Source organism: Hemiscyllium ocellatum, chromosome 36, assembly GCF_020745735.1.
Source record: "Hemiscyllium ocellatum isolate sHemOce1 chromosome 36, sHemOce1.pat.X.cur, whole genome shotgun sequence".
Lineage (NCBI taxonomy): Eukaryota > Metazoa > Chordata > Chondrichthyes > Orectolobiformes > Hemiscylliidae > Hemiscyllium > Hemiscyllium ocellatum.
In genome coordinates this window covers 19,407,045-19,433,526 of record NC_083436.1, presented here as the reverse complement: position 1 = coordinate 19,433,526, position 26,482 = coordinate 19,407,045, and the positions used below count along the sequence as shown (strand labels likewise).

The following is a 26,482-nucleotide window of genomic DNA, read 5'->3' as shown; positions in this document are numbered from 1 at the left end:
GGGATGAATCTCAACAAATATACATCTAACCACTAGACAAAGACAGGATCAACCTCACTTGTGATGCTAATGTGATCGATCGATGATGTTGCCAAATGTCACTGCCTGAGCTCATCTGAAGTACAGTTCGGTCAGCAAACCTTTGAGAACCTGCAAATGGAAATCTCCAGAAATTGTTGTAAGAAGAATATCACCTCTGTAAACCTTTCAAATAATCCTTACCAGGGGGAAAAAAAAGTCTCATCAAGGCATGCTTACATACTTAAAGGGTGACTGCTGCTGATCTATTTGAGGAGTTGCTGAGCCCTGTCAGCATGCTGAGAGCTGAATAAACATCAGCAGCTAACTATCTTTAACATAGGATGCCCAGCACTTTTGGCATTCTACAGTTCAGGCAAATTCAGTCAGCTCCTCAGACTGTCAGATGTGACTGCTGTCTACCCTCTCCCCATACACTAGCATTAACACCTCCTAAAATCAAAGGGATAAAAATTACTGAAATATAATCAAAATTTTTGTGATTATGCAAACTTATTTGATGTTTGTAAGATTTATGACTAACAGGGTCTGTTGAGATTAATCTTTTAGATTTGTTGTGTGGTACCATGCATTTCTCTTGCTTTTTATTTTTCTCTGAAGTATAGGAGCAAATTATGTTCTTCAGGCTGAAATTATAATCTAAAGTTTGATTAATGCACTCGTGGACAGTTCATCACCAAAACATTTCAAACGACTGAAATGTGATTAGGTTTTGATTGAATCTGTACAGTGTGGAAGCAGGCCATTCAGCCCATCAAATCTGCCGCAGTTCTCCAAACAGGGCACCCCCCCTCCCCCTCAAATCCTGCATTTCCATGCTTAATCCACTTAACCTGCACATCCTTGGACACTATGGACAACTTAACATAGCTGATTCACCTAACCTGCACACCTTTGGATTGTGAAGGGATCTGGAGGAAACCCATTCAGACACGGGGAGTATGTGCAAATTCCACACTGTCAGTCGTCAGAGGGTGGAATTGAACCTGGGTCCTTGGCGCTGTGAGGCAGCAGTGCTAACCACTGTGCCACCGTGCTGCCCCCAAGTTATGTTGTTGTACCAAACATGAGTATTGCTGAAAAAAGGCAATTTGTCAGAACTTTTCAACTTTGCACCGTTCTTCCTTTCAACCTATGAAGAATTCTGCAGACATATAGATCGGTGGATTTTGATTCTCTTGCTTTAATAATTATTGTTCATATTTCTAAGTGTAGCAGACCATTTGAAGATTGAGTGTTGGGTGCTGGAGGGGAAGCATTACAATGTGATCATATTGTCGCTCAGTGACACTGTCTGGGAAAATTCAATGGTGAGGAAAAGGGTTGTGTGTTCACACAACAGCATAGTGACCAAGGACACCGCTGTCGCATTTGAGAATAATTGTAGCACCTCAACAGCTACTTTTGAATTGGATTGGCTCGCATTGCCTCATCAAAACTTGACCTGGGATTTTTGGTATGCACGGTTCACTTTTCATCGAGCTTTTGAACAGTTGTGTTTTGTTTGAGCCTTTTATAATTTTTACTGGGAGCTTTACAGAATGCATGACTTTTCAAATGATAATTCATTGAAACAGAACCACAATCAGAGGCTTAGGATGTGAGGTGTGAGCATTGCTCTGTGCAGAATTACTTTGTAGTTTGATCATAACCAATAACTTTTAGTAGGGCATGTAAGGTCTCTGGGTATTGTCTCTGTCTAAAGGGAAATGCAGAGTAAATGAGGTAACTCCTGTTAATCAATGCCACATTGCCTGCATATTCTGAGAAAATGATCTATTTTTGATGTTTGATGCAAGGACTTAATCAGTAAGTTGTAGTGAAACTCAAATAGAAGGAAGGCAAAACCATGAAAACTTTGAGATAGAAAACCAGAAGAAAACAGGAGTGAGAAATGAAGAAAAGTTATTAAGAAAAGAGAGGAAAGCAATGCAGAAAAGAAGCACCTTAAAATTCATATTCTGTTTTCCAAGCAGCGTTAGGAAGAAAATAAAGAATACTGAGCTAATTTGATGGCTGGAGAGAGAAAGTGAGAGAGGGAGGGAGGAGAAAGGAGAAATAATAATTTTGCATTTACATAGCTGCTTATCACATTCTCAGTACAGATGCAGATAACAGATATTTCTGCTGTGGAATCTCATTATTAATTATTGGCTGATTTTTAAATCTTCTAATGGCTTCACTCAGCAAGGCTTGCTGAAGAGGCTGGCAAGGAACCTTTATTACATTGAGATTTAAAATGATTGTGGATTTTTAAAATGGACTTTAAAAGTACTGTTTGAAAAGCTCATCAAAATAAACAAAGACTTTCCAAATTTATGAGGCTCATGGATTCTGTGCAGAGTGAATTCTGGGTAAGTGTGGAGATGTGGGGGAAGCCACACCTTCTTCAAAACTAAGTGAGTGTCCCAGCAAAAGGAGGTAAGCCTTTGAAACTCAGTTGCTTTGGCAACCATTTATCTCAGTCTTCACCTTTTTGGCCTTTCTAAATCAAATCAGAACTCTGGAGACCTGTGAGCTGTCTCTGGAATCTAAGCAAACGCTTCTAGGAAATATAACGACAATTTTGGATGTGCCTCCAGCTTCTAGCCTCTGGCATATCCTTGAAGCTTCAAACGTATGTCTGTAACTTCAAGCATGAACTTAATCTGAAACTACACCTGGGCCTAAAGCAATTTTGAAAGCAGTACCTTTGCCAATGAAGTCATGTATTAACACTACCTTGGTAGGTTCAGCTTTCTATGATACATCTATGTCCATAGTAGTAGGAACATATAGAAAATAGGGGCAGGAATAGGCCATTCAGCCCTTTGGAACTTGGCCATCCAGCCCTCCCCTCTTGGAAGTAAGAGTGCCTCTTTCTCAGCTACAGTCTCACCAAGAGGAGTCAACTTGGTGCAAGGCTGTGAAATTGCTGGTGACTTTGGGGGTGGAGGTGGAACACACAGGTTAGGAGTGGAGCATGGGTATGGAACAATGGTAAAGGTAGTAATTGAAATATCCAAGATTCTGAGGGATCCTGTTCGGTGACAATGTAAATGAATGGCTCAAAGCAAATGAGGCAAACCACTGAGAAAAACCAAAAGGAAAATGGAGAAGGTAAGTGCAACAGATACCATGTGGCTCAGTTTATCTTGGACAGAACTTTTATCTTGCTCTTAGCACTCTGGAGATGGAGTCATTTCCCAAACATCCCAATCCTGTATCCTGACTGTCACTGTCCACCTATGCTGTTTTCATAGCAGGTGGTGGAGGTGGCTGGTGTCAGGAACAGCAGGTCCAAGGTAGAGACAGAGTTGGACGGTTGCCAAAGTAACTGGCTTCAAAGATTCCCTTTCATTCGCCGGGACGTCCATCAGTTCTGGAGAGGAAGGTGTGACTTCTCTCTCACCTCCATAATTGCCCAGTATCCGATATGTGCAAAACCCATAAGTCCTCTAGCAAATTTGAGAAGTCTTTGAAAAACTCATAACTATATCGAAATAAACAAGTAGTATTTAAAGTCCATTTAAAAAAACCAATAACATCTTAAATCGATCAAGTTTTCTTGCCAGTCTCTTCAATGATCCTTGCTGAGCTGAAGCCATTGGAAGATTTGCAAATCAGCCAATAATTAGTAATGAGGTTCCATTGCACAAGGGCAGCACGGTGGCACAGTGGTTAGCACTGCTGCCTCACAGCGCCAGAGACCCGGGTTCAATTCCCGCCTCGGGCGACTGACTGTGTGGAGTTTGCACGTTCTCCCCATGTCTGCGTGGGTTTCCTCCGGGTGCTCCGGTTTCCTCCCACAGTCCAAAGATGTGCGGGTCAGGTGAATTGGCCATGCTAAATTGCCCATAGTGTTAGGTAAGGGGTAAATGTAGGGGTACAGATGGTTGCGCTTCGGCGGGTCGGAGTGGACTTGTTGGGCCGAAGGGCCTGTTTCCACACTGTAGGTAATCTAATCTAAAAAAAGGTATGGAAACCACCTGCCCTGAGTTGCATGCATTCGTGAGCTTGAAACTCAGCCCAGCATTCACACCAAGGTTGCATCGAACAACTATTAACAAAACCTTCTGAATATAGTAAAGCTTTTGAAGTCAGCTGAAGACCACCAACCTTAAAGAAAGAGGCTAAAGCTGTCAGTCATTTGTAGGTGACTGTACCCATTTTTGAATTTGTTCAATCACTCCTTTGGGAGAGACTAGATGCCCTTCAGAGATGAAAATAACAGTGGACATAAGTGTGCATAAAATCCTACTGGAACTGTTGAGCTTTAAAGACACTAAAATCCTCCCACTAAAGTTTTTTTTTATTAAAAAGAAGTTTGCAATTTAAAAAAGAAAGCAATCCCATGCTTGCAATTTCACTGTCTGTTTGTACAAACCTGAGTTTCATCATTGCAGGATTAGTACTGCCTGATTTGATTCCACAAATATTATCATGATGTGGTGCATGGTAGTTCACAGTGTGACTGGTAACTCCAAGTAGTTACGTCTTTGTGGAGCTATGAATATGATTGTTTTAAGAACGAATTAATGTAAGTCTTCAGATGTTAACGGAATTTTAAATGTATCAAATAGGTCCTTATGAATATGAACATTTATAAAAGGTTTGCAATAGACACTCAAGCTTTGTTTTATTTCATCTTAGCATAGCTCCTGCAGGAGCCCATGGTGGATCCTGGGTATGTTGGAATGGAGGGTGCAAAGGCAAAGGGGCCCTGGGCTGGCATGAGTTGGCATAGGGAGTGTTGATGAGCATGGAGGTAAGTGAAGGGATATTGTTTTGCAAGGAAGGTGTGAGGGGATCCTGGGGGTAGGTAGAGGATTATAGGATGTGTGAAATTCCATGGCATTTTGGTTGAGTTAGCACGGATAGGGCATGAGTAGTATGTGGGGTAGTGAGGGCTATTTCTTACTTTATTCTTTCACTTACAATTCTTGGATTTGGCCTTTCACAACGCCTGCATCCCTGGCTGTCTTCACTGTTTCTGGGGTTGGAGGGTCTGATTCTCTTTAACTCCTGTCTCCCCCACTTTCCCTTCCACTGCCTGGGACAAGAACCAGAACTTTTGGGTCACTTCTATTGATTTGGATTTGGAGACTCGGGGAATCTTTTTCAACTTTGGGTCAAACATTTACTCCTATGTTTCCAGTAAGCTGGTTTTAACAATAACAAAAAGAAGCCACCATGTCAGAACACTAGCATTTTCAATCATTCGAGAACCTTGTCACATTTTGAATGGAGATGTCTCACTGTGTGTTACCCTGGAGTTTAAAATTAGGGAACTTGGAGCAGAGCGAGATAAACTCTACCCTTATTGTATTTTTCCTGAGCACTTGATGCCCACTAGAATCAAGGGCTTTCCTGGCCAGTTACAGGATCCCTAGTGTGAAAGTACGGTAAGTTTCGGTGCTGTCATCAGAAAGATTGAGAATTTAAAACAGGAGGGGGTTCACATTATTCTGTGTAAAATTACTGATGACTGTTTGAATGTTTTTATATGAAATATCTGTTTGCCATTTTAATGAAGCTCTTAACTCAAGTGAGTTAATTTTTTCTTTCAAAACGCAGAAATGAGAAATTTCATGGGAATGAATTAATATGTTCATTACTAGTCCCACACAGTCACATTTCAACCTGAAGATCTGATAAGACAAATCAAATGAATCATCTGGGAAGGTCAAATTAATTGTAAGAAAGCTGGTTATAAATCTGTACCATCTTCTCATTTAGGAGTTAACTGTTATTAAAACAAATATCTCTAGTGTCATACATTTGATTTTTTTTAGAAATTAATTTTTTGATATGCAGTTTCAATTTAGTATTTCAAAATTGGAAAATCAATTCAATGCTCAAAAAAATACAAATTTGGAAAATGCAGTTTTATTTGATCAGTTTTCATGGTGGAGCAGATGCATTTTGATATTAAATGTTGTATCCATAAACACTATGGCAGGAGTTTAGAAAATATATTTAGGTAAACTGTTTACAACCTCGTACTCCTCTTATTCTCTCTTGCCCTGTGGTTCTATCTTGTGCTGAGATACCGTTCCACCAGCCCTTGAAACGCTCAGGTATCCTGCCCAGCAGGAGAGGAACTATTCCACATGTGTGAATCTAGCGATTGAACATGGCTGCATTATCTGATCATTTGAGGTATTTTCCAGTTAGAGTGCTCCTCTGCTACCCTGAACACAAACGAAAGGTTGAGTCAGCTAGATTTGAAGGACATGGGGCACAAAATCACTCTGCATGGCGCATTTTCAATCTTGTAATTTACATAGTTTTGAATTTATTCAATTAAAGGTGACAATATGACACTGAGTTGTACAGCAGACCCTTCAGTCCAACCAGTCCATTGCTGACAATAATCCCAAACTGAATTAATCCAACCTACCTGCGCTTGGCCCATATCCCTGCAAATATTTCTTATTTATGTTCTTATCCAAATGTCTTTTTAACATATCCACATCCACCACTTCCTTTGGAAGTTCATTCCACACATGAACCATTCTGTGTTTTAAAATGAAAAAAAAGGCCCCTCATCTTTTTAAAATCTTTCTCATTTAAAAGGTTTGAGCAATCAATAAGTTAAAAACTGGTTTATATTTCTATTTATGTTGGAGCTGTATAAGACCCTAATTAGGCCACGTTTGGAATATTGCATGGACGTCTGTTCCCCACACACCATAGGAAGAATGTGGAGGCCTTGGGGAGGGTGCAAAAGAGATTTACCAGGATGATGCCTGGATTGGAGTGGTTAAGTATAAGGAGAGGTTGGACACAATTGGATTGTTTTCACTATGGCATCAGAAGCTGAAGGGTGACCTGATAGAAGCATAAAAGATTTGAGAGGCATGGATAGGGTGGATAGTCAGAATCTTTTTCCCAAGATGGAAATGCTAGATACTTGGGGGCATCGATGAGAGGGGCAGAGTTTTTTTTTACAAAGAGGGTGATAGGTGCCTGGAACGTGCTGCCAGGGAAGGTGGTAGAAGCAGAGCCAATGGTAACTTTTAAGAAGTGCTTAGATAGACACATGAACAGGCAGGGAAAAGAGGGGTATGGACCATGTGCAGTAGAGAATGGTACCATAGTTGGCACAGACATGGTGGGCCGAAGGGCCTGTTCGTGTGCTGTACTGTTCCCTACTGTGTGGAAGGAGGCCAATCAGCCCATTGAATCTACTCCAGCCCTCCAAACCGCATACCACCTGGGTCCATCTCCCTACATTATATGGCTAATCTACCTAGCCTGCACATCCCTGAACACTACAGACAATTTAGCATGGCCAGTCCACCTGACCTGCACATCTTTGGATTTTGGGAGGTAACTGGAGTGCCCAGAGGAATCCCACGCAGCCAAAGGGAGAACGTGCAAACTCCACACAGATAGTCGCCTGAGGGTGGAATCAAATCCAGGTCCCTGGTGCTGTGAGGCAGCAATGCTAACCACTGAGTTAACACACAATATGAAAGTTACAACCTTGTTACTCTGCACTGTATACCAGACTGATTCCTGTCAGCAGGACTGACCTATAGAGACCAGAGACTACAGGGTATTGCTGATTTATGAACATCTGCCTCATGAATGCTCTTACTTACGAATACGATCCCATGCATGGTTCTAATTTGAAGGACCCAAAACAGAAATGTTTCCCGAATGTACAAACAGCTGCTTTCCATCGCCTTGTGTTGAGTTCCAGCTTGCAAAAAAATTGACTTGCGGACGGATTCCAGAACTATGATCACTGGCTTTTAGTAGAATGAGGTGAGTATCTGAGAAACCTGCAAACCTCTAACAGAACTAGGCAGGATAAATACAGGAAAGATGCTCCCTGTTACCAGGCTAAGGATGCAAGCTAGACCATTTAGCACGAGGTAAGGAGAAGTTACTTTGAGGGAGGTGAGCTGTGGAATTCTCTGCTTTGGAAAGTGGTTGAGGCCAAACATTGAACGTTAACAAGAAGGAGATAGATATCGGGATCCAGGTAATGGGAAGAAGGCAGAATCAAGGCACTGAGTTGGATGATTTCGCCATGATCCTAATGAATAGCAGCACAGGCTTGAAGGCCTACTCCTGTTCCTATTTCCTATGTTTTCTGCTAATTCTTGGGGAGAGAATTGGAGGGAATAGTTTCCTGGAAAGAAACAGGCCAAGTAATTTATTTAGGTGCAAAGCTTTATCTATGAGAGGTTTTGCTGACGTCTGAGGTTTTTTTTTGTTGCTTGACTAAGCATACCACTAGTGACTGAACAGAGACTGCAAAAGGAAACGTGAAACAGGCTGAGATTAAATCACTTTTGTACCAAATAGACCACCAATACTAAAGTCAATGAGCTGTCACATGACAGATTTATGCATAACCTACTGTGTAACATCTTTGTCCGTAGTTCTGACTTTCTGTGCATTCAAGGGCATGATTGTTAATACCAGTTAATGTGACTGTTAATGTGCCTTCTGTGGGAAATGATAGCCTTGTTTTGTTTCTGAGTCACAGTGAAGCTGATGGAAAGACAGGAGGAAGTGCTATTCAGGGCCAGATTGTGACAGGATGATGGTCTGTTAAGACAGCAGGATGCATGGCCTAAAGCTGGGAGAGCATGAGGCAAGACTTCTGTATAGATCAAAATCTATCCTCGGATTGTTAGCGTTGGCATCCACTTTGAAGCACTAAAACAGGCTCAGTTGTGAATTAGTGTCGAATACATGACCCATCAAATGTGAATGTGCAATTGAATCAACACAGCAATTGACTGTAATTATAAAATTTGTGTTAAGGTTTTGTCAATGTTATGTATGAAATTACTGTGAAGTTCTGAAAGATTAGTTTGACGTGCGGTTGCTGAATGAATGGCGAGATGCTTCTTCACATGAAACAAAGAAACATCCCACCAGCTGGGTCAGGATCATGCTGTACCTTCATCCCTGCCTCTTCCTCAGCACCACGTGATCTTGTACTCTCTCTTTTCTTTGTTGTTCACTCTGCACGCTCTCTTTCCTGCATGTGCTCTCCTTTTCTTTCCCTCTCTCCCACTCTCACACTATTCCAGCTTCCCAAACATCTCTCCTTTGCAGCTGCATGTCCCTTCCTCACTTGTTCCTCGAACCCACATGCTACCACTTTCCTACTCTCTCTCCCTCTCCTGATCACTGCCTCCCTCCTGCCTCTCTTCCCTGCCTCGCCTGCTCTTGACCCTCCCACCTTCACCACCCTCACCCATTTTTGAATCTGCCTCCTTCCTGCCTCTCACCCATTTTTTGATATTTTTCCCCCCCTCCCAACCCGTCCCTTCCATGCTCTCCATCCCAACCCTCGCCCACTCCCAACCTGTTCTATTTTCACATTCACTCGTTCTATCGCACATACAGACCCGTACGTTGTAAAGAAATCACGGAGTATGGAGAATACAGCGAGAAGGTGGGGGCTAAATAGAAATGAAAGACAAGATCTAAGGGAACTGCAAAAAGAGTCTCAAGGGGCTGGTGTCCTCTGTTCCTGGTCTCCCTCACTTAGAGTTCAGTTCTGCAGGTTTATAGCTGTCCATGTTCACTTGATGAAAGATGTTATGACTGAAGTTGATTGGTGCACTGAGTCCTTATCTACTTGCGCTCTTCCATTGTTCGCAATAAAGTTAATGGGGAATGATATTATCAATGCAATAGGTCTCCAATTGTATTAGGTTTGTATTTTAAAAATGTCAAAGATTTCTTGTGTTAAATAATATTAACAAGTGCTTTAAAACAAAACTTATCCAAAAAATGCAAATATTTTTGTCAAAGAGGTTTAGATTGCGCAAGGTTCGATATACTGTTCTAAAAGCTGGACTTAGCATGAGGCAAATTAGTAACTAGAGTAAGTCACCCTCTAGACCATTCCAAATAGAAAATGTAAGTAAGACAGAACCTATGGATTTCTTAACCATCTTTCCAGACACAATAGTTAGTGGCATAATATAATGAGATTTCATGACACAGCATTAAAATAGATTCTAATTCATCTCACATGAGGAATTAACCTCAGATGTCCCTCAAAAGGCACTCGGTCATGGATTTCCCATATCCTGGTATTTCTCTCCGTTCTGGGAACTGTGCCCCTTGGATTCTGGATGTAGCACTCCAGCACCTGGTCACAGGCACAATTTAAGATTTTCATAGAAAGATACCTTCACCAAGCTAGTACTAGAGTCATAGAGATGTACAGCATGAAAACAGACCTTTTGATCCAACCCATCCATGCTGACCAGATATCCCAACCCAATCTAGTCCCACCTGCCAGCAGCCGGCCCATATCCCTGCAAACCCTTCCTATTCATATACCCATCCAAATGCCTCTTAAATGTTACAATTGTACCAGCCTCCACCACATCCTCTGGCAGCTCAGTCCATACACGTACCACCCTTTGCATGGAAAAGTTGCCCCGTAGGTCTCTTTTATATCTTTCTCCTCTCACCCTAAACCAATACCCTCTAGTTCTGGACTCCCTGGCCGCAGAGAAAAGACTTTGCCTATTTACCCTATCCATGCCCCTCATAATTTTGTAAATCTCTATAAGGTCACCCCTCAGCCTACAACGCTCCAGGGAAAACAACCCCAGCCTGTTCAGCCTCTCCCTATAGCTCATATCCTCCAACCCCGGCAACATCCTTGTAAATCTTTTCTGAACCCCTTCAAGTTTCACAACATCTTTCCGATAGGAAAGAGAGGGTAGTTTTTTTTCCCCCTGAGCTCTAATGTTGCTTAATTGCACCAAACAAGTCCAACTTCTAGGCTTCTATCATGCCACTCTCTGCATTGAAATAACTGCTCACTGGCTTTTTCTAAGACCCTCATGGCTCCCAGGACTTAGAGTCCTAACTGCGACGCTCAGTTTCATCCACTAGCTTCTGGGATCTCGCCAGAGTCCTAATCACACAGAAATATCATATAATTTCTGGGACATTTTTCTAAGCCCCAACACCAAACCAATGGCTTTTAATCACCTAATTAGGACGATTTCTAACACTCTTGTTGCAGTGAGCATACTTTTTACTCCCTGACAAGCTCGAACTGACTATAGTCCTATAATTGCTCTTCAGTGATCCTTGACATGTTCAGAGTGATTGTTACGACATGGGGTAAACTCTCCTGTTTAATTTAAACAGCCACACAGAAAAGATTTATTCCATGCAGTCATTTATAAAAAGAACTGTGTAAAGTAAAAATTAACTTTATTTCTTAACATATAACAGAGAATAATTAACTAACCACTATTTACAATTTCTTTCTCTAACCTATCTTTTATCTTCCCTTCTATAACACTAGGCCGATAAGACTTACAAAACAATATTTGTTATCTCAGTACCAGACAGCTGTAGGTTCTTATCTTTGGATCTTCCTGGGTCTTCTGTTCTCCTCCTTAGTCATTTGTGCATCACAGGTTACTGATTGAAAAGGTACTTTTAAAGAGAGAGAGAGCGCGAGAAATTTTTTCAAGCAGTCTGGTACATGCTGGGCTTAGCAGTTCTCCTCTCAACCGTTCAATTTCCCCCTGATCTTCTATCCAAGAGCATCGGATTGTGTTATTGGCTTTTAATATTGTCAAGATATTCAATTAAATCTTGATTGGAAATTGGTATTTTTATCGAGGTATAATTTGAACTGGTCGAATTCAAATTTGTTTTTGTCTCCAGGCAACAAACTACTTGCTACAGACATTGTCCCCTTGGGAAAATGTCCAAGTCTTAGAGTTTCTATCTGCCACCTTCTTCATTCTACACTGTGTCCTCTTTAGGTTCTGTTTAGCTAATTCACCTACTCTATTTAATCTCCTCTTCTCCTCCAAAAGTAATCTAATGGTGAGATCTCCGACTTTGGTCCTGTTAATTTTTCTTTAATTAATTTCAAAGGGGTCTCTCACTTCATGAATGAATATTAACTCAAAGGGAGTGAACTAAAATAGATTAGTTTGGGACATCTCTAATGGCAAACAATACAAATGGGGGATACCTTTACCCAATCACTCAGGTAATCCTGACAGTATACTCTCAACATAAATCTCAAGGTCTGATGCCACATTTCTAAAGGTCCCTGGGATTCAGGATGGTATGCACTAGATTTAAAGAGCTGTATACTGAAGCTATCTATAACCTCCTTAAACAGCCTAGCAGTAAAATTTGACTGTTAGTCCGATTGAATCTCCAGGTAGCCCATTCCATGTGAAGAAAGCTCCTCTACCACCTTTTTTTTTTGCCTTGATACTGCATAATGGAATTGCACTGAAAATCTGGTAGAATCATCCATTATGGTTAACAAATACTGGCACCCACTTTTATTTCTCAGGAGGGGACCTACATAGTCTGTTATAACTCGCATGAAAGGTTCTTCAAATGTGGGAATTGGCAACAAAAGTGCTGGTTTTATTACCGCCTATGGTTTACCTATTATTTGGCATGTATGACACGTACGGCAAAAGTTAACCATATCCTTGTGTATTCCAAGCCAATTAAAATGTTTTTGTACCTGAACCTGAGTCTTTCGTATCCCCAGGTGACTTCCTACAGGTAGTTCATGTGCTACCCGTAACACCACCTGTCTGTATGCTACAGGCAACACAATCTGGTGCACTTCGGCCCATTTCTCCTCTGCACTACCCTGCCGCGGTCTCCATTTCCATCTTGTGGTTTCTATCTTTCAGATAATAACCCTCCGGAATATTCTCTGCCTTGTTTTCAGAGTATGCATCCATCCATATCTTTTTATCATCTTGGTGTTGTAAGTCTCTTAGCCTTTCAGGACTAAACACTTCTGTCTGACCCTCTGGATGTTCAGGTTTTTCCTGCACCATTACCTCAAATAGGTAACTGCTAACTGAACCTCAACTCCTTCATCTTTCTCTTTACTTTTCACTTTGTGTTGTGACTTATGATAGTCGGATCTGGTTACCACACAGTCTGGGAAATACCAGGATATTTCTGTTTTAACTCCTTAGTTTCTTGGTCTGCCTTGGGCTTCTCCACAACAAGTGGTGTCACTCCCACCATGGATCCTGCCAAATCATTCCCAAGAACAAACTGAATTCCCGGAGTTGACACTCTGTCAATCACTCTCACTGTAACTTCCCCAGTCTTCAGTTGGTATTCCAACCTGATCTTACATAAGGGAACGTTAAATTTCTGTCCATCAATCCCACAAATTACCACAATCTCGGGTAACAGATCAGAAAGAGTTCATATTCACTCATCCCTTACTATCAGCGATTGGTTAGATCCTGTATCTCTCAAAATTATAACGTCTTGTCCTTGTCCCCTTGGTCTTTCTGAGTAAACTTTACCCACCGAGGCGAATTCTTTGGAGAGATCAGGTACTAACTCCATACCCAGCCCCTGCCTAGGCTGTGCACTCTCCTGCTGCTCCTCAGCTCTTCTTAGAATCTCCTTTACTACGTTCACTAATGCCACTAGCTTAGCTTCTTTTACCACAGCACCCTTCTTTAATGACCAGCACTGTGTCTTTACGTGTCCCGCTTTACCACAGTGTAAACACCTGAGGCCTTTCATCTCCTTTCCACTCTCTTGGACTTCTTTTTAATCCTGTGGTAACATCTTACCAGTGCTCTCTAATCTTGGTTTAGTAGTGTAGGATCGCCCTTTCTCCCAACTTACATCCCTCAGAGGACAAAATTCTGGCCGGAAGCTTGTACTCATCTGCTAATTTTGCTGCCCTTCTCGCTTCCTGAACTTTCTGTTCTTCCACCTGAATTCTTACCATCTCTGGAAGTGAGTTTTTCAACTCCTTCAGCAGAATAATCTCACTTAAAGCCTCAAATATCCTATCTATTTTCTAAGCATTCACCCATCAATCAAAGTGACTATGCTTAATTCTTGCGAGCTCAACATAAGTCTGACCTGGTTCCTTCTTTGTTTCTGAACCGGTGTCTATATGTTTATGGTACCAATTCATAAGCACTTAAAATAGCCTGTTTAACCTCTTCACAATCCCTTGACAGCTCATCTGACAATGCAGCAAATACCTCACTAGCTCTGCCTACCAATTTAGTCTGAACTACCATAAATCCTCAGACCATTCCATCTGCTTAGCCAATTATTCGAATGTAATAAAGAAGACTTCAACATCTTTCTCAAAATGTGGCAGTTTTGACATGTTTAAAAGAGAAGGTAGCGATATATATAATGTCCATCCTGTTAACTTGACTTTGCTGACTAAGTCTCAACTTCTCAAGTTCAAATTCTCTCTCTCTCTCTCTCTCCCTTACTCTCTCCCTTTATCTTCTAACTCCATTTTCCTCAATTGTAATTTAAGTTTTTCCACCTCTCCTGCATCTGTCTGTTTCTCTGACACACCTAAGTGTTTGAGTAATTCCCTTACAATTTCAGCTTTATTTTTGTCCATGGTTAAGCCCAAATCTAACTTACTTGCTAATTCTAAAAGTCTGGCCTTTTTCTTTCCTTCTGAACTTTCTCAGCAAATTTAAGAATCATCTTCAAATCCCAGAACCTCTTCTGCAAATCACCAAAATTAAACAATTTGTCTCACCTGCGTTTTATTTAGAGTTCGAGGACACTAACCTAGAAGTGTTTAAATCTGCTGGGATTTTTCGTACCCCAAAATCTATTCGATTCTGTCTAAATCAGTTCAAATCATAGACTCAAGCCCCCAAACTGTTACGACATGGAGTAAACTCTCCTGCTTAATTTAAACCCACCAACACAGAAACGATTTATTCCATGCAGTAATCTGTAAAATTCGAATGGGTAAGAACAATGTAAAGCAAAAATTAACAACTTTATTTCTTAACATATAACAGAGAATAATTAACTAACCACTATTTACAATTTCTTTCTCTAACCTATCTTTTTACCTTCCCTTCTATAATACTAGTCCAATAAAACTCCCATTAAGATTTACAACACAACACTTCTTATCTCAAAACCAGGCAGTTGTAGGTTCTTGTCTTCGGATCTTCCTGTCTTTTTCTTCTCCTTGTTAGGATTTTTTGTGTCACAGGTTACTGATCAAAAAGATACTTTTAAGAGAGAGTTTTTTTTCCAAGCAGTCTGATACAATATTAGGCTTGGCAGTTCTCCTCTCAACTGTTCAATTTTCTCCTGGTCTTATACCCCAGAGCATTGGATTTTAAAATTGTCAATATACTCAATTCAAACTTGATTGGAAATTGATATTTTTATCGGGGTATAATTTAAACTGATTGGTCGAATTCAAATTTGTTTTTGTCTCTAGGCAACAAACTACTTGAGTTGTTCAACCCAGTGTTACATTCATTGTTGCCTTCTTGAGAACACTTGGTGCTGTGTCTGGTAGTTCTGCTCCTTTTAACTTTCTTAAAGGTACACCCATATCTTCATAAGTGATCTATAAAAAAAATTTATTAGGCCCTGCTACGATTGCTAGGTGCCAATAAGTTCCCCAAAAGCCAGCCAATTGTAAAAATTGTGGCTTACAGAGTACAAATGGATAGAGCAGGAAAAAAAAGAATTTCATCACAGTTTGGAATGACAGCCTAAAGAAAGGTCAGCTGTAAGTTGGAGCCACATCAGCACCTCTACTTCCACAGGAGATTAAGGAAATTCAGAATGTCCGTAAAGACCTTTACAATTTTTTTATAGATGCACCAAAGAAAACATTCTACCCAGATGGACCACAGTGTGGTATGGCAACCATTCTTCCCAAGACTGAAAGAAACAACAGAGTTATGAACACTGTCCATCACACAACCCAACCTCCCATCCACTGACTTCATCTATATGTCCTGTTGCATTAGGAAAGCAACTAACATAATCAAAGAGATCTCCCACTCTAGTTATATTGCCTTCCACTGTCTCAGTCAGGCAGAAGCTATAAAAGTTTGTACACAAGTATGAACATATTCAAGAACTGCCTCTTCCCTACTGTTATCAGATTTTTAATGGACCTCTTTAATATTAATGTTGATATGTCTCCGCACCTTCTCAACAGCTGTAACCCTGTCTCCTGCACTCTGTTCTGTTACCCTGATGTCTTGGTATAGTATGCCTGCCCATAAAGCACATAAGACAACAATTCTCTCTATACTTTGGTACACATGTGAGTAATAAATCAAATCAAATCATCCTTGTTTTCAAATCTCTTCATGGCCTTATTTCTGCCTATCTCTAATCTGCAAACCCTCTGAGATATCTGTGCTTCCTGCATTCTGGCCTGTTGTGTATTCCCAAACATAATTGTCCCACTATTGGTGGTCCTGCCTTCAGTTGCTTAGGCCCACGCTCTACATCTGTATACATTGCTTGCCTTCCAAGATACTTTCACTTTGTTCAAAGTTTTGGTCATTTGACCGAATCTCTCCTTACATGGTTGGGTGCTGTAATTCACTTTATCATGCTCCTGCAAATCACCTTGGAATGTTTAGTTGTTTTAACAGTGCAATATAAATAGAATTAGTTGTTTAATGATTTTTTAAACATGCGATTCAAATAATCCAGCAAAACACTTGTATATAGACAAAATATGATAGATTTTTACAGATTTTGCACCCTTGATGTTCTGAACATTTGTAAAATGTATTAAGTGAGCATTTGTAATAAAGCTCGCTTCCTTTTATGAAAATGAACAGGTCAAGTAAGATTTCAATCAGAGCCCATGATTGTCTAATCGTTCCTGTCACGCTGTTTGGCAATGAAACTGTATTACTCCCAAGTTAAAACCCAATATTCTCTGATTTTTTTGAAGACTCACTTCTACCACTGATTTCTTACTATAATGTCTACTTATCATGGTGCTATAATATGTACAATTGTATAAGATTACAGTCTTTACATTCCAGTCATTCCCCTCCCAGGATTCATCTAAGTCTATAATTTTGAGCCTTCTTTCCCTTTTCCATGATGTTTATTCAGCTTCCTCTTAAACACAACTATATTATTTGTTTCAACCACTCTGTGTAGTTCTGAGTTACATATTCTCACAACTATTAGAATAGAGTTTTGAAAAGAAGTCCAATTGGATTTGTGAATGATTATCTCGTATTAATGGCTTCTAGTTACTTGCTTCCCCACATGAGAGAGAATTCTCTTCATATTCATTGTCTCAAATTCATTTGGGTCACCCTCTCAGCCTTGCTTTTCCATGAGAGAAGAGAACTAGCATGTTGATCCTTTCCTGATCTGCATAGACATGTTTTTTTCTAATATTGTATTAGTAAATCCTCTGTGCAACCTCTCCATTGCCTTGATATTCTTTTTATCATATGCCAACTAGAACTGTTCTCTCAGTACCTGTAAGTTTGGTCTATCCAACATTTGATACTGTTAACATAACAAACCTATTTTTATAGTTGTAATCCTCTAATAGCCTTACTAATCTCTGAGATAGCGTTTTGTGATATGTACCTGAGATCTCTGTCTTCCACTTTCCTACCTAGATGGACACATTGAAAGTAGTAAGTGATATTTCTATTCTTTCTATCAAAAATGCGCTCTCATTTATCTGTGTTGAACTTCATTCTCAAATTGTTTACCATATTCTGCAAGCTTATTAATATCCCTTTTTATTTGCTCCAGTCCAATTCTCAATTTTTTTGTACCTGCCACACCACACCACCTCAAAATTTGGTGCCATCTGCAAATTCAGAATGGTCTTTGCCACTAACATATTGCTGCCATCAAACTGAAAGCTACATTCTACCCATCCTCCAAATGATTAATGAGCTTCAGTGTTGATATACCATTAGATATGTAGGCTGCCCATCCCAAAAACTGGAGAATTGTATCAAACAGCATGTCCCTTCAGCCGTTGGAAAAGGCAAGGTCATGACTGTACCCAAACAGCCATGTCCTCACAAAAATCAAAACAGAATGTCCAATATTTGATTCAGTTCCATGACTGGACAACATTTACACTGACCACTAATTTCAGATTATTAGGTTCAAAGACTGGCACACTTGACATACTGAAAGGTACATCTATTAAAATACAGGGCCATGTTCTTTGCAGTCAGAACATGTACGCGCACTGCACCTGTTTCAACTCAACAAAGTAGGTGGCTGCCATTTTCTGATTCATTACTCAGGGAAATGCCCTGAGTCAAATCAGTCAACATGTCTGCTTTAATTTTTAAAAATTAACTTGGCAGTTAACTGTTAGTCATCATCTAATTGGAGTATTCAACATGGTACATCCACCAATTGGATCCCTCTTGCTAATCACTTAGTGTTCCTTTCTCTTGCAATAGGAAATGTTGTTTCCCCCTTATCACTGGTATTCTTGTGAATATCCCAGTGAATGCAAGAAGAATAGCTATGACAAAATGTGGCTTCTTTCTGCAGCACCCAAATTCTCTATTACCAGATAGCTACTTCCTTCTTTTGATCTGCTCGTACAACCTCAAGCCTTGACTTATATGTGACATTTTAACAACGTAGAAAATCAAGGGAAGATCATATTGATTAGTTATTTTCGGTTTGATGAGTTTTGACTGAAGGGAAGAAAGACCAATCAGGAACATGTTTATCTTGACAGTTTGCCAAGACAGAACATTGTCCAGATTTGCAGTCATTTAATTTTCTTCTTCTTTAATGAGTTGTGAGCATCACTGGCTGAACCAGCATTTATTGCCCATCCCTAATTGTTCATAAAACTATGACGGTTCTCCAATTTCTTGAAGAGCTTCAATCCATGTAGTGTAGGTACGCCCTGTTAGGTTAGGAGTTTGAGGATTTTGATTCAGCTACAGCGAAGGAATGGTGACACAGTGCCAAGTCAGGTTTGGAAATGAGGGGCATTTGCAGATGTTGATGTTCCCATTTATCTGTTGCCCCATTCTTTTGGGTATCTGATTGATCACATATAACATATCTCAAAGCAATCTTGGATTACTTTAAAGACATTGCCTAGGACTTTAGCATGTTCATTTATACCGTTTCATTGCCAGGAACCATATCATAATATAGACTCTTGTTTGCAATTTCCTTTACCTGGGGTGATGGTATGACTTGGTAAGGTCGCTGGGTCAATAATCCAGATATTCAGGACAATATTCCCTCTAGGCCAATTCGAGGTGCAAATTAGCTTGTAAACGCATTGATAACTGGCTTGGTCTCCACAGCAGGAAAATCACACTGGATATGATCCTAGGCTAATGCTCTGGGACCACTGGTTCAAATCCTACCATGGCAGCAGATGGAATTCAAAATTCAATTCATAACTCTGCAATATAAAGCTAAACTCCATAAAGGTAACTTTGACAACTATCATCAGTTGTTGTAGAAATCAAAATACCCTTTAGGAATGAAAAACTACCATGTTGGACCTATTTGCGACTCCAGAGCTGTAGCAATTTGATTGTCTCTTTGCAGCCCACAGCAAACTGCATGGGTCACCAGCACCTCACTTACATTGCCATTCTTTATATGGCAACCTGAAATATGAGTATCCCACACTTAACTGAAGAAGAATCATAGTTTGTCACAATCCAGTACTTACCTTGTGTCCATAAATGTCACTTTTGAGTTGTGTAATTGGATCATAGTTAAGTGCTGGAACTTGAGTGCAATTTCTTCAGTTCTCTCATCATTGCCCCTTGACATGGACCAGTCACTGGCATGGAGACTTTGAGACTGGTTACTGTGTTTTGTTGTTGCTATAAAGATACATTGCTATCACTTCAGTTTATTCCCTGGTTACCTGAGGATTAAACGTCATTACTATTGTATTATTGCATAGATTGCAAAAAAGTTACCTTGAAGACTGTTAGATGGTACCATGACATATGACCATTTAGGAAGAAACTCCTCACCTCACCTACAGTAGTCACAGTGCAATGGGGTCAGAGCAGTGTGCTCATAGTCGGCAGTGTTTTGTGTTAGTCATGGAATGTAGCCGTAATATTAGTGAGCATGGAACACAGACTTTGTGAAAGACTGAGATCTTATAAATAGTACTGTTAATAAACTTCAACACATCTGTCTCACCAAGAACCCAGTCTTGTGTGTTGTATGAATTAACACAGTGGGAAACACTCTGTATCATCACTCGAAGTGATGTCTGAACCAAGAAATTACATTGGTTACTTCAGTATAACTGTCTTCATGATTATTGCATATATCATCATATGGAACAAGTAAATTAAACTTTATATTTGTTCTTGGGGTACGGAAACAACAGTCATAACATTGATAAAGTGTAATATGATTAATTTCATTTTCAATTACCTAAAATAATAGTTTGTTACTTGCCTTCATTCAGAAATCACCTCAATCTTGGGTCTTGTATATCTGTTTAGTCGACACATGTACTTTACTGGATATGCAGAGTCAATGAAAGGAAGGTAGGTGTTTAAAGGCTCTTCCTAATTTACTTTCTTTTTCTGTTTTTCGGTTTTTGTCTCTCACGATGATCTTTCCATGCTGTGCACAATCTTCTCTGAAAGATCAGTAATTTACTTCCCATGTTGATTGTCGTAAGTTTGAAACCTTTTATAAAAAAGATTCATTATAATTCTGCCTCCAATACTTTTTGCCCCCTATTTTGTGTGGTAGGAAGGGGAAGAAGAGAAGGTGACTTGCCCCAAAATAATAGCTGCCATTTATTAATGTTGCATATAAAGTAGTGCATGATGAAATCCAAATTCGTTGTCCACTGAAGTCTATTTGAGAACATGTAGAATACAGCCAGGAATTTGGTCCACACAGCTCAGACTACTGAGGCCTTAACATGGTAGGTAAGAAGCATATGTACAGATCCAGCTGGAAGTGCATCACTTACTATACTGCGTAGGGACAAATGAACTTTCATGCTTACCAGCTGCACTCAAGAAGTGACAACCAAGAAACTTGGCTGACTGTGCAGGTCTGAACAGTCATCCAGACACCACACTGAGGTAAAAAAAAGAAAGAACTTACATGTCTTGCGAATAAAGTACTTTCTTAAATTTGGCAATTTGTAGTGTGAGAGACCCAGCAGATAATTAGGGTCCAACTAGATCCCAAAAGCAGCAATAAAATAAATTACAATGATCTATTTTTAGATGTTACAAGGGATGAAAGTGGCCAATATAAGGGGAATTAATATTCCTATCAATTGGTGCCAAAGGGTCTTGTCTGCATCTGAGAGACCAGTCAGGATCACGGTTCATTATGTCATCAGGAAGGTGGCAGCTCTGACAGAACAGTTTTCTCTTTACGATATGTTGGAGCAGCGGTTTAGATTAAGCACTCAAGCCCCTGAAGTAGGACATGAGTCTGCAACCTTCTGTTTTGTAGGTCAGAATATTACCACTTCACCAACACTGATACTGTAGGATGATGGGTGCTGGCTGAAATCCAATACCTTTCATCGTGTGAATGACCAGAGGCTGTCAATTGACTTGGATCATGTCCGTGATCTGAGATTCCCACCTGATTTCCACCCCTTAGATTATCAGAAGGAATTCTAATGTTTAGGAAAGTATGTTTTTTAGCATTTTACTTGCTCTCCCCACTGTCTTGGATATGAAGAAAGTTGCAATGAAGCCCAACAGTACCTCTGATGTCAGCTGTTCTATCAGGCTACAGTAATTGATATACATGCCCATCGAGTTACTGAAAGCCGAAATAGGAAAACAAGAACATAAACCATCATGTATTTTTAAAAATAAATTGTAGTTGGCTGATCATTGTTTTAACGTGTGCATTTCTGGTTTCAGGATTCCTGGATTCAAAATTGGTATCGCAGTGTTGTTCATACTGTTGGGTCTTAGTTCTGTCGCGATCATAAATTGCATGATGGACGAGTATTTTGATTTCAACATAGCTAAAAAGATCAGCAAATTGTTTCCATAATGTGAAAGCTGTTGACTACAAAAGGGAATATTGCTTTAAAATGATTATTATGAAGACATTCTCTGAAGCCATTCTGTGATTTTATGTGTGACTTTAAAATGGTAAAATAAAAACAGCACTTTTCACATCATCTAGGCTTTTTAAAAAATCTAATGTTCATTTATGTACACAACCTTACTTTGTAACTATTTAGTTAGTTGCATTTTTAACAAGCTCAGGTAAATTAGCATTAATTTTCTTGCAGTCATTTTCAAATCCAAATATTTACATTCAGTTTCACACACATTTTATACCATTAACATTTCCACAGGAGAGGTGATGGCCTAGCAGTATTATCACTAGACTATTAATCCAGAGATCAAGGCTATGTTTTGGGGACCTGGGTTCAAATCCTGCTATGGACAGATGGTGAAATTAGAATTCAGTTTTAAAAATCTGGAATTTACAAAGCTTTTCACTGTGCCTCCATACACGTGACAATAAATTCAATTCAATTCTATGATGACAATGTAACCATTGCCAGAGCAAATTACTGCAGATTTTGGAATCTGTACTGGAATCACAGTGGGTCAGGCAGTATGCTTAGAGAGAAAGCAATATAACATTTTGAGTCTGGATGACTTTTCAGACCAGCTGTGATCTCTTTGTTTTAAGTATGAAACCATTGTTGATTGATGGAAAAACCACTCTGGTTTCACTAACGTCCTTTAGGAAAGGAAATTGCGATCCTTATCTGGCCTACATGTGATGCCAGACCCACAGCAATGCGGTTGACACTTAACTGCCCTCTGGGCAATTAGGAATGGGTAGTGAATGCTGCTGTAGCCATGACACACTCATCCCTTCAAAGTACAGGTGGAGTTTACTATCTTCAGGCCATTTGCTATGTTTATCCTACGCTCAAGTCTGAACTCAAGTCTACACATGGTCATGTACTGATGAAGTGTGGCTGAGATGGCATTCCTTCCCAATGGTGGTTATTTTTGGAATACTTTCTGAAGGCTAAAGACTTTAGTGAGGTGCATTGCACCCATCAGATGCAGCTTGTCAGCCATTCACTGCGATAACTTCTCATCACGCCTGTCTGGTGTGGGGCTTGACTTCAAGTCTTTTGTCTTAAAAGCCAATAATACTATCGCTGAGACACAAACAGCAACTGAGATGCATGAAGTATTTTGTTGCAGGAAAATTATTGACGCGGAAACACCTTCCTCTTCTTGAAGTAGTCTCATAGGACCCATTACATCCACCTCAGGAAGAATTTGCCTCACGTAACATCTGATCTTGAAAAATGTAGCATTTCCAACAGTTTTGTGCCAAAGTGCTGGCCCACGCGCTTAATCTTGAATCGAGTTCATATTCAGAACTGTGTCACAGCCACAACTTCTAAAGTTGAAGGCAAGTGTATTACACATTGATGAAACCTGTTCCTCTAGAAACATTGTCAGATTAAAACCTTCAGGATAAAGAAATGCTTCCAATCTCCATGTCACGTGATGCAAAATAAATTAAACTGTCACTGTAGACAGGAGGTATTCTACACCTCCATTTAAAGAATTTGCAAAGTATTTTGTAAGAGATCAGCTCAAAAACACAATTTCATTTTTACTGAAAAACAATATTTCATTCCTGACTGAATAAAAACATTAATTAATTTTCCTCCTGGATCTCAATTGCACCGATACAATTGTTCCCTTGGCCATGCATCTTAGGATAGTTTTGATTATAAATATGTAAATGTAAGCTAGGTTTAACATGTCTTTTCAGTGTCTTATTTTTCTACAACATCATTCTGTGTATTGTGAACGTTCTGCTTAAATAAACATTTAGATTCCAGGATTCAAAATAAAATAGTATAGATACTAGAAATGTGAAATCAGAAAATGCCAGGAATATTCACCAGGGCAGGCAGCCACTTTAGAGAGAGAGGAACAGAGTTGACATTTTCATCAAAAAACCGAAAGAGCTGCGGAGGCTGGAAATCAGAAGTTGCTGGAAAAATTCAGCAAATCCAGCAGCATCTGTGGAGAGAAAACATTAAAATTTTCAGGCCCAGTGACACTTCTTTAGAATTGATTGAAGGGTCACTGGACCCGAAATGTTAACTGTTTTCTCTCCACAACTGCTGCCAGTCCAGCTGGGGTTTTCTAGTGTGGTCATACTACAGCTTTAAGAGGTGTACTTGGTCCTGTTTTTGTTTTCCTGAAGAGTGGTTGAGACAAAAGGTGAAGAGCAGTCTGTCCAAGCCAGTCAAGTAAACAGCTTGTGAGGCCTTGGGTTTTTAAAGTTGGAACAATATAAGCAGCCTGATGGGGTGAGGTCAAGCTCCCACAGATCCAGGATTTTAGTTTAACTTTCAGCAGCTGTTAGGGTTTGGAAACTGCGATACATCTTTCCCTGTGACAGCAAAACACTTGAGTTCTTTCACTCTCTAAGTTTTCTCTTGATGTTCTTTCCTCCTGGACTGGAGAATTGCATGTGAGACAGTCTATTTTGTTGAATTTGTCTTTGTCAAAGATTTGTTTATGGAATGTTATTATCTTGGAACAGTTGCTGTTTGGTAATTAAATAATCTATTATTCTGTTAAGCTTTCCAATAAAGTGATTCCAATTATTCTTTCTTTTATTTATATTTTAACTATAGTGTCAGAATAAAGTATGTTTTGCTTCAAGCCTGGTAGCTTGACCAATGGAATTACACACTTCGTCACACTTGCCTTTTCTAAAAAAAAGAGTAGGTTAAGCTCTAGGTGACTATTCATTAGAAACCAGTTCTGAACCTCCATTCCAAACTTAGACACTCAGAATCCCACCCCACCTCAATGTTTTCTGTATCCATTTACTTCACCAGGAAAGGTTAGCTGAGACCAGTCTTCAACCATGCCCAAACCTTCACTATGTTCTTACATGAATCTCCTGTGTAAGTGGCGTTTCTCATTTAAGACATGGTGTAAAATCATTTTTGATTGTTTGTAACTTGAATATTCACACGGATACTTACTGAAGTAATTGTTTCACAAACTTTTAAGAAGTAAAAAGATAAATAAATCCCAAAAGTAAATTTGATGTTGTCATTCATACACCAGGTTTTATGCTCCCACCAAACTCCTTCATTATTAATTGTCTTCTTGTGCAAAGTTAGCTGAGAGAAAATCGAGTTCTTGCATTACTTATTGATGATTTTATTTCCCAGAGGAGTATCGATGTAATCATTTCCCATTGATGATTACATCAATGTTAGCACTGCTACCTCACAGCGCCAGGGACCCAGATTCAATTCCCATCTTGGGCAATTGTCTGTGTGGAGTTTGCACATTCTCCCCGTGTCTGCATGGGTTTCTTCTGGGTGCTCCGGTTTCCTCCCACAGTCCAAAGATGTGCAGGTCAGGTGAATTGGCCATGCTAAAATTGCCCGTAGTGATAGGTGCACTAGTCAGGGTGGGTTGCTCTTCAGAGGGTCAGTGTGGACTTGTTGGGCTGAAGGGCCTGTTTCCACACTGTTGGGAATCTTAAAATATATCTAATGCCCAGGAGTAGAGGATATCAATGGTTTGAGCACAACATGATTGCCCAATCTTGGCACTGATCTTAAACAAAATTCTTGTTTTTGCCACTGGTGAGGATTACAGGCAGTAAAGTGCTTCGTCTCTTTACCTGATCGAGATAAGCTGAGAAGGAGGTTTCCTCATTACCTCAGGTAAAGTGGTCATCATGGTGAGACCAGGATCTACTGCTTCTACATCATTGGCCTTGCAGAGGTGACGGTGAGCCATCATCTTGACCTGTTGGTATCCAGGTGATGCAGGTATACCCATAATGCTGTTCGTGAGGGAGCTCGAGGATTCTGACCAAGTGACAATGAAGGACTGGTGATGTAGATTCAATTCATAATGGTATTTGGCTTGGAGGAGAGCTTTGTGGGTGATGGTGTTTCCGTGCAACTGCTGCCCTTGTCTTTTTAGATGATAGATCCTCATGGATTGTACTGATACTGTGAACCCTGGATTGTATCCCTATGCTTAGAGGCTGTTGTCTTACATTGGATTGTCCCTACTCTGAGTCTGCTCTGTCTTTGACTTCAGAATAACTGTCTGACCCTTAGGAATTCCAATAAATACTTTTACTTGTGTACTAAAGTACAGAACAGTGATCTTTGTGTCAGAACTCTCATCAGTTCTCCCATTCCTCTTCTTTGCATTAAGAGCATGTGATTGATGTCCGAGATACATCACCATGCCATTAACATATGCTTTCCCATTATACTAAATCTTACCTTAAGTTTCTTTTGAATTATTTTAACAGAATTTCAAAACATTTGTTAAATTGTTTACATTTATTCCATATCTTCCTTCCCTGCAACTCCCTCACCTCGCTCTACCAAAAGCCACCCCACCACCTGCTTTTGAATGAGGTTGATGGTTCTCCATCATCTCTCTAACCCAGTTCTGTGCCATTTTGCAAGATGGTTGATGTTGTTTAGTTCTCACTGTCCCATATTCTACGGTAATCATAATCATTCGTTCTTGCTGCTTCACATGAAACCAAAGCTGGTCTGTACCTTCCAAACCTTGTTGCTGATGTTCAAGCAATGTAAGGCAGTGCATGTCCTGTCTTTGCCGAGGGATATACTATGGAAAATAAA

The 26,482-nt window shown here is 39.9% G+C and overlaps 1 protein-coding gene across 2 annotated transcripts in view; it reads left to right on the top strand.

The window, feature by feature from the left end:
• Positions 1 to 24,420, top strand: part of mgst2 (microsomal glutathione S-transferase 2) — a 122,078-nt gene extending 97,658 nt beyond the window's left edge. The window contains exons 7-8 of one of the 2 annotated variants that reach the window (XM_060851315.1): positions 20,267 to 20,348; positions 21,705 to 24,420. In XM_060851315.1, the coding sequence (XP_060707298.1) occupies positions 20,267 to 20,348; positions 21,705 to 21,840 (218 nt within the window). In that variant the 3' untranslated portion in view covers positions 21,841 to 24,420. The remainder of the gene's footprint in view (positions 1 to 20,266; positions 20,349 to 21,704) is intronic. The other variant, XM_060851316.1, reaches the window with a different exon arrangement.
• Positions 24,421 to 26,482: the final 2,062 nt, after the last annotated feature.